Source organism: Ammospiza caudacuta, chromosome 6, assembly GCF_027887145.1.
Source record: "Ammospiza caudacuta isolate bAmmCau1 chromosome 6, bAmmCau1.pri, whole genome shotgun sequence".
Taxonomy (NCBI): Eukaryota; Metazoa; Chordata; class Aves; order Passeriformes; family Passerellidae; genus Ammospiza; species Ammospiza caudacuta.
The window spans coordinates 29,625,566-29,639,995 of NC_080598.1; the positions used below are offsets into that span (position 1 = coordinate 29,625,566).

At 41.5% G+C, this 14,430-nt stretch overlaps 1 protein-coding gene across 1 annotated transcript in view; it reads right to left on the bottom strand.

Moving 5' to 3' along the window:
* LOC131559332 (uncharacterized) overlaps positions 1-6,820 on the bottom strand; it is a 52,802-nt gene extending 45,982 nt beyond the window's left edge. Inside the window, 2 exon segments of the mRNA XM_058807662.1 lie at positions 4,819-4,908; positions 6,122-6,820. Of these exon segments, the coding sequence (XP_058663645.1) occupies positions 4,819-4,908; positions 6,122-6,820 (789 nt within the window).
* Positions 6,821-14,430: the final 7,610 nt, after the last annotated feature.

The window sequence follows — 14,430 nt, forward strand, 5'->3', positions numbered from 1 at the left end:
AAACTGTATCATCACCAATAAGCAGGCATCCTCCACCCAGATATTCAGCTGTTGATTTTCTACATGAAATGTGGAATGTGTTTCACCAGGTCTCATGAGTAGGTGGTCTGTCTCATGCTAGGTGCAAAACTGTGATGAGGAAGCAAAGAGAACTATGTGCAACAGTGTGCCGGTATTATTACCTATTCCAGTGCAATTGCACTACATACTATTCCACAAACCATCCTGCAAAGATCAGACAAGATTTAAAATACCTCTAGCACAATCAATTTACTTTTACAATGGCTGAAAAAGCCATTTCTACACACCAACCTGAAAAAGAGTGTGTTATCTATGGAACCCATGGAAAAAAACTTCCTCTCTATCCACACATTTTTCCTGCAATCACCCAGTAATAATTCCTCTATGTGTTTCTATGTCATCTACTAGCTCAGCAGCCTTTCCTGGCAAAGATCAATTCCTTGCCTTGTCTAAGGTATTCCTGAATTCCTGGCTCAGAGAAGCATTCTGCTGAGATGAAATCACTCCCAGGATGTTGCAGGGCACTCCTTTCTTCATCTCCAAGTGCTAATTTAACTAGATGGTAGCCAGAGACCAAATCATTCCTTGCTGATGTTGCACCTAGAGCTGGTGGTGTATGAAAGTCTACCTTGAGCTGTCTGAAAGTCAGGTCTCCTTAAAGAGTGTGTGTGAGTTTTTTACAGTTGCACTCAGGATGCTTCAGGCTGTGAACATCACTCACCAATCCCTGCCCCAGCTTGCTGCAGCCATGGGATGCTGTGGGATGTGCTGGGATCCCCCGTGGCAGGCTGCCCAGACCTGCTGCTCCTGGCCGCCTCTCTGAAGTTCTTCCTCATTCTTGACAAAATCAGGCTCCACGATGGAAAAGATGCTCTAATTGCTTCCTTCCTTCACCTCCTCCAGGCTGGGGAGGGCACCTCAGCCGAGGGCTATGGGGCTGTGTGTGGGCAGGCAGGTGATGCTGATGATCACTGCTGCCACAGCAGTGCTTTTCAACAGCTGTGTGTTTCATGGGCTTTGTTAGTAACATTTCTTCTTCTTCTGATCAGACCACCTTTTCATCAGGAGTAGCAGAAGTCTTGGTTGGATACCAACGAATTTAAAATGCCAACACCCAGATGGAAAAGCCCCTTTCAGGCATACAGCCACAGTAACCCTGGTTCCAGCAGGGAAAATTTTTCCACATCCAAAGGAGCATGACAGGTATGTGCAAGGTCATAAGAATTGTATGCTTCAGATGATTGCTTCCTCATCATATATCCATCATTGTACTCAGAAAACTTCGGAGGAATGAGACTATGCACATTATACTGTGCTTGAAAGACATTTCCAAAAACAAAAGCTTCAAATACTGATCAACATAAGATGAATACTCTCACTGCACAGTGATCCCATAAATGCAGACATGTATAATTATATTTAATAAATAAAAGCATTATTTATTATTTCTCTTCCTTGTTATATAAATCTGCAGAGATGTTTTATTTGATTGATAACTCAGGCTAATTACATAGCCCTGTTAATATTACCTTCACCTTTTAGTGTTTGCACATGTTTAACAATCAGACAGACTCCTTCAGATTTTGAAAAATAGGTCTATTTGAAAACTCCAACTGTTCAACTGAATGTTCAAAATTATTTCCATATGTAAAAATGTATCCAGAGCAATAGGATAGTCCACTCATTAAAAAAACCTCAGTGTCTTTTACAGTGCTCTGCCCTCCCTAAGTAGAACAAATATGACAGAAAAAAACTAGGCTGAGCATGAAGCATCTGAGGGTTGAGACTCTTTACACCTAACTCCGGATAGCTGTAAAATTAGTGTTTGTGTCTAACAGCTGTTTAACATTTCTGGATTCTCATCCTAAGGTAGACATTACCACAGGACATGCATCACACTCTGAAAATCTCTCTTTCTGACTACTAATTCTCAAGGGCATTTATAGGGCTATCTCAGGTACAGATGTTTTGCACTTTTGCATATTGTCAAATATGGATTAGACAAGCCATATTTCAAAGTTTTGAGCTGATGAGAAGTGGCCCCATTTGGTTCTGCGAGGTTCATTTTTGAAGTGGGAAGAGTGCTGGAACGTGTAATTTCAGCAGTCTGTATTTTAGGCAACCCCATACCGACCCTTAGGGTGGCAGAGGAGGCACCTGGGCTCAGACCAGCTTCTGCAGCTGAGCAGAGCTTCTGCTGGAGCCATGCTGCTGCAGGCACTGTGGGGCTGGGGGTGGCTCAGGAGCAGACTCCTGCCTTTCCAGTGGATGCTGAGCCTGGGGCTGAAGCTGCTCCTGACAGCAGGCTCTGGCCCCTGTGGGAGTCCAGTCCATGTCCATGCCAAGGAGCCTGGCCCCAGCCCTCCTGCCTGCCTCAGCTCCTGTTCACATTACCGAGCCCAACCTGCACCAGAAGCAGATGTCACATCTCGCTCTGCAGTGTGGCAGCTCCCCACCCTTCCCATCATCTCAAGAGCTGCTTCCAGCTTCCAAAACCCAACAGGAACCAGAGCTCCTGTTTTGCACAAGGGTCAAAGCTTAACCTGTCCCTCTTCTGTTTAAGGGCTGCAGCTGTCCCAGCTGCACAACCCTGAAAGAACAAGAAGCCCATGTCTGGCGGGGAAATGAGGTATGACTTGACCTGAGATATGATGCATCTTAGCCTTATTAAAACATGGCTCATGGTGAATTTAGAACTATGCATCCAATTGTTCCCCTCCCCTTCCTTCACATGCATTATTATAAGAAACCTGCTGCAATCCTTAAATATTTTAGTACAAGCACTAATGTCTGAAATAACAGAGCTGGCTCTGCCTGTTACTGTAGCATGGGCTTAAGTACCAGCCAAGGCCCAAATAATACAGATTTCTTAATGCAGATAAAAATCAGCACGTTGGTGTAAAGATATATGCAGTTGCTGGCAAATGCTGCCAAGAGGTTTCTAACAGACAATCCCTCTGAGCAGGCAGAGGCCCTCATGTTTAAGTCTTCTGGTAGTTTCAGAGATGAAAAATTAATATTTGAGAAAAAATTAGGAGGACAGAAAAATATATATGCATCCTTTACATGAATGAATGATTGTTGGTGTAGCCAAATAATGATCATACAAGTGCATAGGCTGAAGTGTGGAACTGAACACATTTGAAAAGAGTCCTCTGTAACCACATGCAAAAACAACTCAGTCCATCACCAATGCATTGTCAGGAATTTTGTAATTTTATAATGTAAAAAGTAATCCTTCAGTGTGAGACAGTGATCTAGCGGTCTAGAAGAAGGTTATGGATATATCAAATTATTCTTTTGGTCTGCTACTGTCACATCTGTCCCCTTAAATTTCATGACTCTTAAATGTCATTGATCTAAGTCTGTATCCTGAGCACACAATGGAAAAACAAACACATCACTATGTGGGATTAAGAAATGGAGACAAGAAGTTACTTGTCATATGTATAATTATCCTAAGTAATTATAACCCAGGAGTTCAAATCTTTTTTCTTTCTCTCATTGTGCTTTAAAGTTCCTGACCCCTTACAAGGAACAGATATTATACCAAAAATTGATCAATATTTTTTTCCACCTGTTTTTACTATCTACAGTATTCTTCATCCCAGACATGGTCCAGAATATTAGTATCTTCCCAGGCTGGAGATACGAGACATTGTAACTTAAATATTTGCAAGATGAAATGCCACAAAGACTTTAGACTTATTATATAATATATTCTGTGAAAATACAGTATAATCTTTTAACACCACTATTTTTTTTAGTAATAATCCTGAGAAAACACAATAGCTAAACTTTGAAGAGTGCATGTGAAAAAACAAAAAATTCAGTGAATATGAATAAGAATTTGTTTAAATTTGTGAGCATCCAAACTGCAGCAGAACTACACAGCTTATCACAAAGCTCACCTGTCTGCCTGTTCACAGTATGATTTCAACTTTCAGACTTTTCAGTTTCATTTTGCTTCCGTAGAACTTGTCGGCATAGACTACACTGCAAATTTCCACAGAATTATCTGCCTCAGAAGCAAACACTTCATGGGACAAAATTGTTATATGAATTACTCAAACTTCTCCATTGACAGATAGGAAATAATGCCCAGACTCACCACACAATACCAGAATGAAAACTCCCATCAAAACCAGTAATTTCTAACAAAAAATAAATCTTTGATGGGCACTCATGCCCCAGAAATAGCCCTAGCACATTCAAGCATCACTCCTTTTACAGAATCCCACTACAGTTTCTTTCCTGATGGAGCGCAGTAGTCGTGAAAGATCAGGGTTCAATAATCCAGGACTCCCTCATAAATTGCAAGGATGGAGATCGTGCTACCAAACCCATTGCAGCAGAGCTGCAAGGTCTCACTGTTACTTCTGGCCCTTTAATTTACAAAAAGTATTGTGGAACAGAAAGCTCACCAGTGGATTTCTTGTACAAGAAAGTGAGACATTAAAATACTAAATATTCAGCCTGTTCCAAAGAAAATGTAACAAGGAATTAAACAATTATGGAAACTGAGCCACCTGGTCCACTTGAAGGTGTCTCTGCTGATCGCAGGAATTTGGAGCAAGGTGGCCTTTAAAGGGGCCTTCCAACTCAAACTATGTTCTATGAAAATTATAAACGTAAGAGGAATAAAATTATTCAAGCAATAAATTTAGGGGCCTTTCCCTTGCAACACTCAAGCTGTGGCCATCATTCTTTATCCTGCTGCCACCTGAGCCTTCTCCCCCTTTGAGAAAAACAAAACCCTTCGCAATCTTTGGTTCTAAATTATCTTGGTCTTAATACCTTGAAATCACCTTGGTCTGCCCCAGTACCGTCGTCGTTCCTCTTTTGCCATTCACCATCTCCCAAGGAACCGAGGCCTGAGTTTCCATCCTGAAGAAAGGAAGAAAGAAACAATAAATGATAATGTTAAAACAACAGCAGCAGCATTGTCAGGATAGATAATTAATTTCTACTTGCAACAATTTATGATGAAACCTCGATTAGAAGGGCTGTTGGTTACACCCAGCTGCGTTACCGCACTCGCATTAATGAACAAACCACCACACGTTTTGTTGCACACTGGCACAAAATCCATGTCAGGGGTACCCTTTCAATGAGAAAATGAAGGAAGACCATCACAGCTGTAAGGTACCCAGAAGGTGTCTCTATCCAGTAAAAAAGATTTTGCTTTTTGTTTTGAATGTGATCTTTTGGCAGTCTGCTCTTACCAATATTATACCTCAGTTTAAAATACCCCAGAACATCATCTGTGATTTTGAACACAGAATGTGATACACTGCAGTTGCAAAATTTTAAATCTAATGTTTCAATCTTTTTCAGGAAAGAGAAGTTCCAAAATACTTCTACAGTGTAGGGTGCCCCCTTTTGAAGCACTTCATAGAGCACCATTAAAGGACAGTTTCTACAAAAAAACGTTGAAGCTGTTCCGCTTCTAAGTCAAAAGCTCTTCCTGCAGTGATGTGCCTTCATCCAGACAGGGAGCACATAGAACAGTGCATAATGTACTGAATTTAAAACTAAATGCAAATCTTGAAACAATGCAAGGAATGGAAGCAAAATTTTAAAAATTCAGAACAAAAAAGGGAATGTGTAAGTGAAACTGAATTCTCTATTCCTGGTCACTATCCTGTCCTTAACGCATTTTCAACAATAAAAAAATGGGTTTGACACATTATTATACATGCCAAAATCTTGCTATTTGTATAGAAATATGAAATTTTTAATAAAAGTGGCATTTAATTGCAAAAAAAAAACAGCTGACAATTCAATCCCCTGAAGAAAGTTTCTCCCCTGTTCATTTTTTCCCCGTTCTTATCATTTTGTCCCCTACTACTCTGACTTCTCTCATTTTGTATATGAAGATAAGATCTTTGGCTTCAGTGGATTCAGAAGGAGTTTTTCCACTGACAGCCTTGAAGAGAAAATTTTACCTTAAACTCCTTCAGGCAGAGGAAGTGCTGTATAGTCCCATCAGACAGCAAATTTGCACACTAGCTTGAATACAAACACACTCACAAAGCAGGACTTTGTTTTCTGTCAAATGCAGAGGACATTAAGTGAAATTTTAAAGCTATTTTCTTACCTCTAGTGCATTTGATGGTATCATGGTCTTCCTATTCATGTAGAAGAGTTCTTCTGGCAACTCCATGGGCTGCAATTCTTGAGTCATATTTGCAGAATATACTTCTGGCTCCTCCATGGGCAGGCATCCTTTAGACATGCTTTCAGGATATAGTCCTGGCTCCTCCATGGGCAGGCATCCTTTAGACATGCTTTCAGGATATAGTCCTGGCTCCTCCATGGGCAGGCATCCTTTAGACATGCTTTCAGGATATAGTCCTGGCTCCTCCATGGGCAGGCATCCTTTAGACATGCTTTCAGTATATAGTCCTGGCTCCTCCATGGGCAGGCATCCTTTAGACATGCTTTCAGGATATAATCCTGGCTCCTCCAGGGGCTGGAAGCCTTTAGACATGTTTTCAGTATATAGTCCTGGCTCCTCCATGGTCAAGAATCCTTTAGACATCTTTTCAGGATATAGTCCTGGCTCCTCCATGGGCTGGAAGCCTTTAGACATGTTTTCAGGATCTACTGCTGGCACCTCCACAGGCAGCAATTCCAGAGATATATTTTCAGGCTCTGCTCCTGGCACCTCTGTGGGCAGCAGCTCTAGAGACACATTTTCAGGATTTACTCCTGGCACCTCTGTGGGCAGTGGTTCTAGAGACATGTTTTCAGTATCTGCTTCTGGTACCTCCACTGACAGCACTTCCCAAGACATGTTTGCAGGATGTACTCCTGTGGGAGTCAATGACTTGTTATTTTATAAAATTACCCGAGGCTCCACCCATCTCATCTAAGTAAAGGACTGCCCTCCCACTGTGAAGGCAGTGGAGCACCAAGGGTACAGTGCTCCAGGGAAGGACCTTGCAGCACCAGCACCACAGCCAAAAGGAATGTGGTGCCTTCCTCTGGCTGGGAACCTCTCCCAGCCTGCACCTGCCCCACGGGTCCTGCCCTGCTGCCACCCTTCTCTGTGTGTGGAGGTGCTGCCACCGAGGCCTGCTCCTTCAAACCCCTGCCCTGAGCAAGGACAGCTCCTGTGGGGGAACTGGACCCTGAAAAAGGCCTGTGCATCTGAATAACTGGCAGTGACTTCCCTGCATGCTGGCACAGCCCTGTGCACTTTGGTGAATGTCTCCCCACAGGTGGGAGGACCTGAGCCCAGTGCCTGCAGAGGGGCAGAGCCCTGGACATGGCCATCCCCAGATCACTGCATGGGCATGCAGCTCCCAGCTCCTCCTGGGCTGCTCCTGTTCCCTATTCCCAGGGGAGAGAGGCCGTGGTGTGGGTGCAGGGCTGGGGCTTCATTTTGCAGAGGTGAGCTGAAAGTGGAGGAGGTGATTGACAGGCTAAGAGCAGCAGGACCAGGGTGTGACAGGACAGCAGGGGAGAAGGACAGACACTTCCAGGGGGTAGCAGAGGTCTTGAAGTCAGTGCTATGGCTCCAGGCATGACCCAGGACCACTGCTGCACCCAGCAGTTCCTAAAATATAGCAAAAAAGGCACGAGGAAATATCTAATAGCTGAGCAAAGCAGGTAAGAGTTATGCTTTTATACATTTTCCAGAGAAAGGCAGTTGAACTTTAAATGTCAACTGTGGGAAACTCATCCCAAGATGAATGCAATATAGGATCCAGTGGTTCAGTTTTATCACTTTTATTTTACAGAGATTTGTTCAACCAAAGAACATGAACAAAAGAGCAGCTGAACATCTCCAGGCTTACCCAATGGAAATTACCATCTTCAACACAGAAAAACAAATGAATAACAAACTAGAAGCCCCAGTAACAGTAGGCTTTGTCATAGCATCTGCATTCCCAGCATGAAAAGTAGCTCTGGCCACACTGGAAATACAAGAGCATCTTTTGGCCTCAGGTCACAGACACTCGGAGCTGCATCCTGGAGAACTCCTTTTGCAGCTTAATTTAGAGAACAACAGTCTTCAGGGTTTTTTTTTTTTAATGCTTGTTGTTTTTTGTTTGTTTGGGGTTTTTTTGTTGTTCTTGTTTTGGTGGTTTTTTGTTTGGTTTGTTTTTTTGTTGTTTTGGGTTTTTTTCCTTTAAAACTGGTCAGAAAAGAAGACCTGGTTGACCTTGGAGAACCTGCTATGTGATACTAAAAATACCAGGATGCTTCTCATTAGAGCACAACTTTCCCAAGGCTGGTTAGTTCAGAGAACCATTAGCATAACTGAGGAAAAGTGATAGAAATGCCTCTAAAGTTGGTGAATCTTAAGAAAGCTGAGATTCTCTGTCCTCAAGAAAGCCTGTGGACAAGAAGGATGGATCCTATTTACAGACTTCCATGTCTGCAGAGTGAATTCTCCATTACAGGCACACTTGGCTATCTATAATAATCTGGACAACCTTCAGCTAAATCAAGGTACTCTGCTCCCATCTGAGTCACTCCACAGGGAGCAACATAAAGAGAGAAAACTGCAAGGTTCTCATTAACAACTGAATTAGTGCCATCTCATTTAAAATCTGAATGTTCAAAGCTGGATGGTTTTCAACTTGGAGAATGAAAAGCAGATGCTTCAAGTGGAAATATTTCATGTGTTTACATTGCATATTTCAGTAATTTAAGGATAGATGAAGGAAAATAACCCACCTGTTTCAAAGATCTAAATGTAGCTGCCCTGGCAGCAAATTGCACACTACTCCTTTAGCATAGTGATATCAGAGTCTTATCTGTTTATCACACAATGTGCCAAAAGCAGCACAACCTTGTACTTCCTCCACTGCTTAGGTTTCTTACTCACCCTGCAATGCAGTTTGTAGAAGCATCACTCACCTGGCAAAGGAACCTGTATTACATCTCATTGCAGAGACAAGCTGTGGAGAAATGGATCTACATGACAAAATTTTCAACTAGTTTGAATGTAGCTTTGCAATTCCTTTTAATCAGAGTCTTGGACTGGACCAAAACCACAAACAGCCAGTGCCCTCCTAAATGCCTTGCAACAATATATGCTTGCCTAGCCTCAAACAGGCCAGGCAAAATGAGCCTGAGATTATTCTAACCAGGCAGAAGCACAACCAGGACTGGCTGTGACCACCTCACTACTCTCAGACATAAAAATACTTCTATGCAAAAAACCAGCACTGGAGAGCAGAGTCAGATGGGAGTTCTGGCTCAGCTGCGTGCTCTTCCTGCAGGAGAGTGGTGGTGTATTAGGCCATCACTTGTGCAGTTAGTGAAGGAAGGAGATTTGGAGCAGAAGAGAAAACTCATGGGAGACAGGGGCTGTTTGTTATCTTACCCCTGCAACAGGTAAAAATTAATCTTCTGGAAACAAATTTTAAACTAAAAAGTACTAGAATGTATTATTGTTAAGCTCATAACAGAGAAAAGTATGTATCCATTGCATAGATGCATCAGCATTTGTAGGCATCTAGCATATCTAACTAGAACAAACCACTGATACTGAGAGGTATTCCTTTCCCAGTAGGGAGGCTACCATCATTAGTGATTTTGTGCATCTCTGCACTCACAGTTAAACACCTGTGTACTTTTCTTTCGTATTACAGTTACTGATGCATTGGATAAAGCCCAAAACTTAACCATACCAGTTTTTGAGCTGCCTAATTGAAGTGTAAATTTATACTCTGTTTTATCTCTCTCAGATTTTATGCATGTTTCAAATGCAGAGTCCTCAGTGGTTACTTGTAAAGTGAGAAAGTCCTCTGTGCCTGGAATTCTCTCACTTTGGGATGTTTTTCTGTACTTGGAGAAAGTTTCCCAGGACTTCAACTCTATGAGAGCAGTTCCCAAAGGTTTTGAATCACTGCTCATTCTCCACATTTCTGCAGACTACATGCAAGTTTATCATATCCCCATGAGCTGAAAACCAGCACAAGTGCAGTATGATGAGCACAATTCTTCCTCCCTGTGCCCAAACCCAGCAGTGGGTTACAGGCCATCAACTCCTGCACCAGCAGAAATCATGCACTAGAGAATATGAGTGACTAGAAAAGGTGTTTGTTAAACATCTGTGAAGGATTTTCTGAATTATTTTTTGTATATGGGACCAAAGCATTTAATCTTCAACAAATTCTAGGCTATCAGACAACCTGTTAAATGTCAAAACGAATTTATAGTCTATATTAACAAAGTAGATATTAAGTTAAGAGAAATGCAGCTCAAGGAGGAGTTTGGAGCATGAGTTGCTTTTAAGACTGGCTGTCATCCAGCTGAATAGCGGAAATTGCAAAATTGAAGAAACGACTTGCTCAAGATTTAAAAGTACATATTAATGTATGTAGAAACTTGCAGCTCCTTATCTGATAGTCACAAAGGATGCTCAATTTCCTCAGCAGAAGAAAAGAAATAGGAAGGGAGAAAATTAATAAACAGATTATTAGCTGGAAGAGAGAAGGCTGCAATAAGCAGTAGTTGCAGAAAAAGTTAGACTGCTAGGGGCCAAGGAACCATCTTTTCCCAGTGTTTAAGGGCAGAAAAAAAAAAAGAGAGCTGGGAGTTAGGAAGTACTCACAGTGTGCATATCAAGTAAGCCCAGATGGTCAGAACCATGGTCAGAACCTCAGCAGTAAGATTTAGTGCCATGAAATTTTCTAGATTAGAGATTTTTAGTTGCTCTTTTTTTAAAGGACCAGCTTTGAAAAAAAGAGACGAGTGATATACTTTTATCTCTGTTTTTGTCTACCACCTTCTAGTTCCTGATTTCCTCTTTCTTTTCCTCTTTCTATTTCCTGACGTATTTTCTTTGACTTTTTGGATTACAAAGTATGTTTTCTTTCTTTTTTCATCTCAATACCTCATAGCTAAAATGTAATTTTTCACTTTTTCTCAGTTATTATAATTTGTTTTTCTTCTTTCTCCCTCCTCACGTCTTATACTATCTTAATCTTACTTAATCATTCTTAATCTTTCCCTTTTGTCTCATATCTCCTCTGTACTGTAATTGTTTCTCCTGAAGCTTCAGGTTAGAATGATGGAGGTTTGGCCATATTTGGAACAAGCATGAATACTACAAGAATTAAGGTAGCTGATATCAGGCTGTGACATCTGGATGAAATGTCCAGGCTGCGTGGAGAAAAGGAGATAAATGATAGTGGGTTGGAGGGAGTGCAAAGATCACCTCAGGACCCAAGGAGGAGAAAACATGAGACGTGACAAGATGTCACATTGCAGAGTTTTGATATCATGAACTGGAGGTGTGGGAGAAGTGCTGAAGTACTTTATGAAGACTGTAGGAGTGCTGGGCTCCAGCAGGAACCCTACAAGGGAGAGATTTTCAGGAGGAATTCAAAGGTACAAAGCTGCAGTGGCATGAATAACACAGAACTCTCAGCCATTTTAACTGTTGACCAGTATACCATGACCAGGACATGAGGAAATAAGGCCCTGATGGCCTCCTCTGCAGTGTTATCACTCTAGCAAGACAGTGGGATATTGCACATGGACAGCAGAGCTGTACATGTGAGCAGGTTTTAGCACAGGGTTTCTAAGACAGGACTGCTGTTCAACCACCCACATTCTCCTATGTCTGCTGCAGCAAACACATTTCCCATCACTCACGTGGTGCAACCTGTAGTCTCACGAATGACTAGTTCATTTCACTCAGAATGTTTGCAATAACCTCTTGTTTGGTCACTCCTTGCACTATAGAACAAGACAAAATGCTGCTGCCAACCATCCCATCAGCTCCTATTTCTCCAGTGGCACTCACCCAGTAGGACTGCCCAAGTTCTCACCTGCCTGCTGAGGAGTTAAAGAATCCCACTGCTGCTTTCCTTAGGTTCCTGTGGTCTGAGTCACCTCACTGAGCTGCCCAGTTCTTCATGCACCTTTGTGATAATCAGAAGGGCTGTGGCACAGCTGCAATTGCATGCTAATCCCTTCACTGACTATAGATAATGAATAGGTAAGAATGAAAAGACAGACACAGAAAAGATTCAAAACATATTAATTACAACTAAGGAGGTCATCATGTTAGTGTTTGTAGCTCCTATTACCACATGAACCAAGAGCTCTATCTTTCAAAACATTTAGGAAAAATCAAGTGAACTGCTTGCTGGTATTAACACCATGATACAGCATGGGCCTAGATTTTTGCAGTGCTTCTCTCCCCTCTAGTTAGTTTTCTTCCTCAAATGGATAATTCCATGAAGTCACTCCTCTTTCCTGTAAAAAGGGACACTCCCAACCTGTAAAACCAAAAAGCGTTTTTAAATGCCCACATCTGCAGCTGTTACCTACATTCCTGAAATGCTTCAGTACAACTCAGAGTCAGAGCATAGGAAACATAGCCCATTAAATGCTGAACCAGAACAAAACAATGCCAGCAGACAAAGCCACACAAAACTTCCCTGCTGGCCTGCAAGGACAAATGGCAAGGATCTTCTGCAGGTGTTCTCCTGGAAGGTGGAACAAACACCCTGGCAGGTTCAGCAGAGAACACCTCAGTGGCACACTGAGAGTAAATGGAGTTTACTCTCAGTAAACTCTGTTAAACCAGCAAACCAGAGAACATCAAGGGAAGCAAAGGGGTATAGTTAAAGGCAGGAACAGGAAGAGAGAAGCAGGCTTCTTGAAATTTGGTGTCATCAAAGACTTGGATGGCAGGGGTAGAAACTCCATTTGCCGCTCTTGAAGGTGCCTGAAACCTCAGCTGTAAGATGAGCAGTTGGGAGAAGTAGCAAACACATGTGTCACTCCAAATGGGGTTGTCATAATGATAACCAGGGAAGCCTGGGAGGGAAGTAGAGCTGGGACAGAGGAAAGGCAATGCCAGGAGGGACCAGGTGACTCAGCAACAGAGATCACAAAGAGGGGAGCCCTTGATGAGCACCAACAAGTAAACAGCCATTTCAGCACACCGGAGGTTTGAACCCAGGCTGCAAATTGGATGAAGGTGTGAGGGCCTGGGAAAGCAGCTGGGGTAAGGACACAGCACCCCTAAGGGGGCTGAGGTCATCAGAGGTGAGCATGGGAGACCAAGGACAGCAAAAGATAAGAGGAAGACAAGGCATAAAGGAATGATTGAAGGAAGAGAGGTCATGATAGCAAGAAGGAAGAGAATTTTTTAGCCTTTTAGAAGTTCATATTTCATTCTGAATTAAAAATTATTTTCTATTTTTGCTATGATACATTATTCATAGCTCTGTGTTTGCAAATACATGTTACTTCAGCACAGACAAGCTGCTGCATTTTATTTAAATTTGAAGTAATTAAGGGCAACCGATACTGACTGAAGCATTATATCTTTTTATTTTAGATTAGTATCTTTGTTGCAATGAAAGAGGTTTACATTGTACTTGTCTTATTAAAATTCTTCCTAAAGCAATTATTTTGGTCTTCATCTGAAAAATAAGCAGTTTCAACAAATTACCTTGCGCAATTTATAGTAGTTACATATATCCTAACTTGCTTTTAGACAGGCAGGGACTGACAAAGTCATGTGATTACCCATGAATTACCCATGGATATCAGTGTAAAGTACTTAGCTTGCCTTCTGACCACAAAACCTGTCTCTGTTTTTGATGTTTTAATTCTCACAGCATCTCATAATAACAAGAAATACTGTGAAAACCGCTGAAATTAACAGGATGTGGATACTGAGCTGGATCATCTAAATACCATGAAAGGTCAGTGGAAAGTTGAGCTGTGGATTAGATAGTTATACCTGCACTGGAAGAGCTGATCCTGACTCACATTATGGCTTGAAACAGTAGTTTCCAAGAGATTTTCAAAAAATAAGTACTGCTGGTATAATAAAACTTTTAAATTCAAAAGTATAGAAAATGTGTATTTTTCATGTGAAGTCCCAGATTATCTATTATGTTTAGCTTGGTGTGTTATTTCTAGCAAAAATTCCTTGCTGACATTGTAGGAATAGACAGTTTTCATGTTCTTTGAAATTGTCCACATTTATCACGTATTTTTCTGTTGCACTAGATTTGGAATAAATTAAATATCCATAGCTCATTTGTCTTCACATACAATTTCTATTAGTATAACAAATTTTGAAAGCATTTGTGCTGCTGTCCCAGATTAATGCATTTGAAAAACTTTTCAATAAATCCAATGTCTTCTGACCTTCAATTTACTGCATATACATGTATATGCATGAAAAAAAGTTCACTGGCAGTGAAATCCAACATAAATAAAGCACAAGTCTAAACATTATTTTGTTTGATTGGTTGATTTAAGATCACCATATAGTAGAGAGGAACCACAGCCTGAGACAAGTCTTTACTTTCCAAAGTCTACTATGCTCATTTGAAGACAACTCTTGATTCTTCTCCAGAGAAGAATAAAAAAACCAAAATCATGCAGATATCTTTCTGAAACTCATGCGAGTGT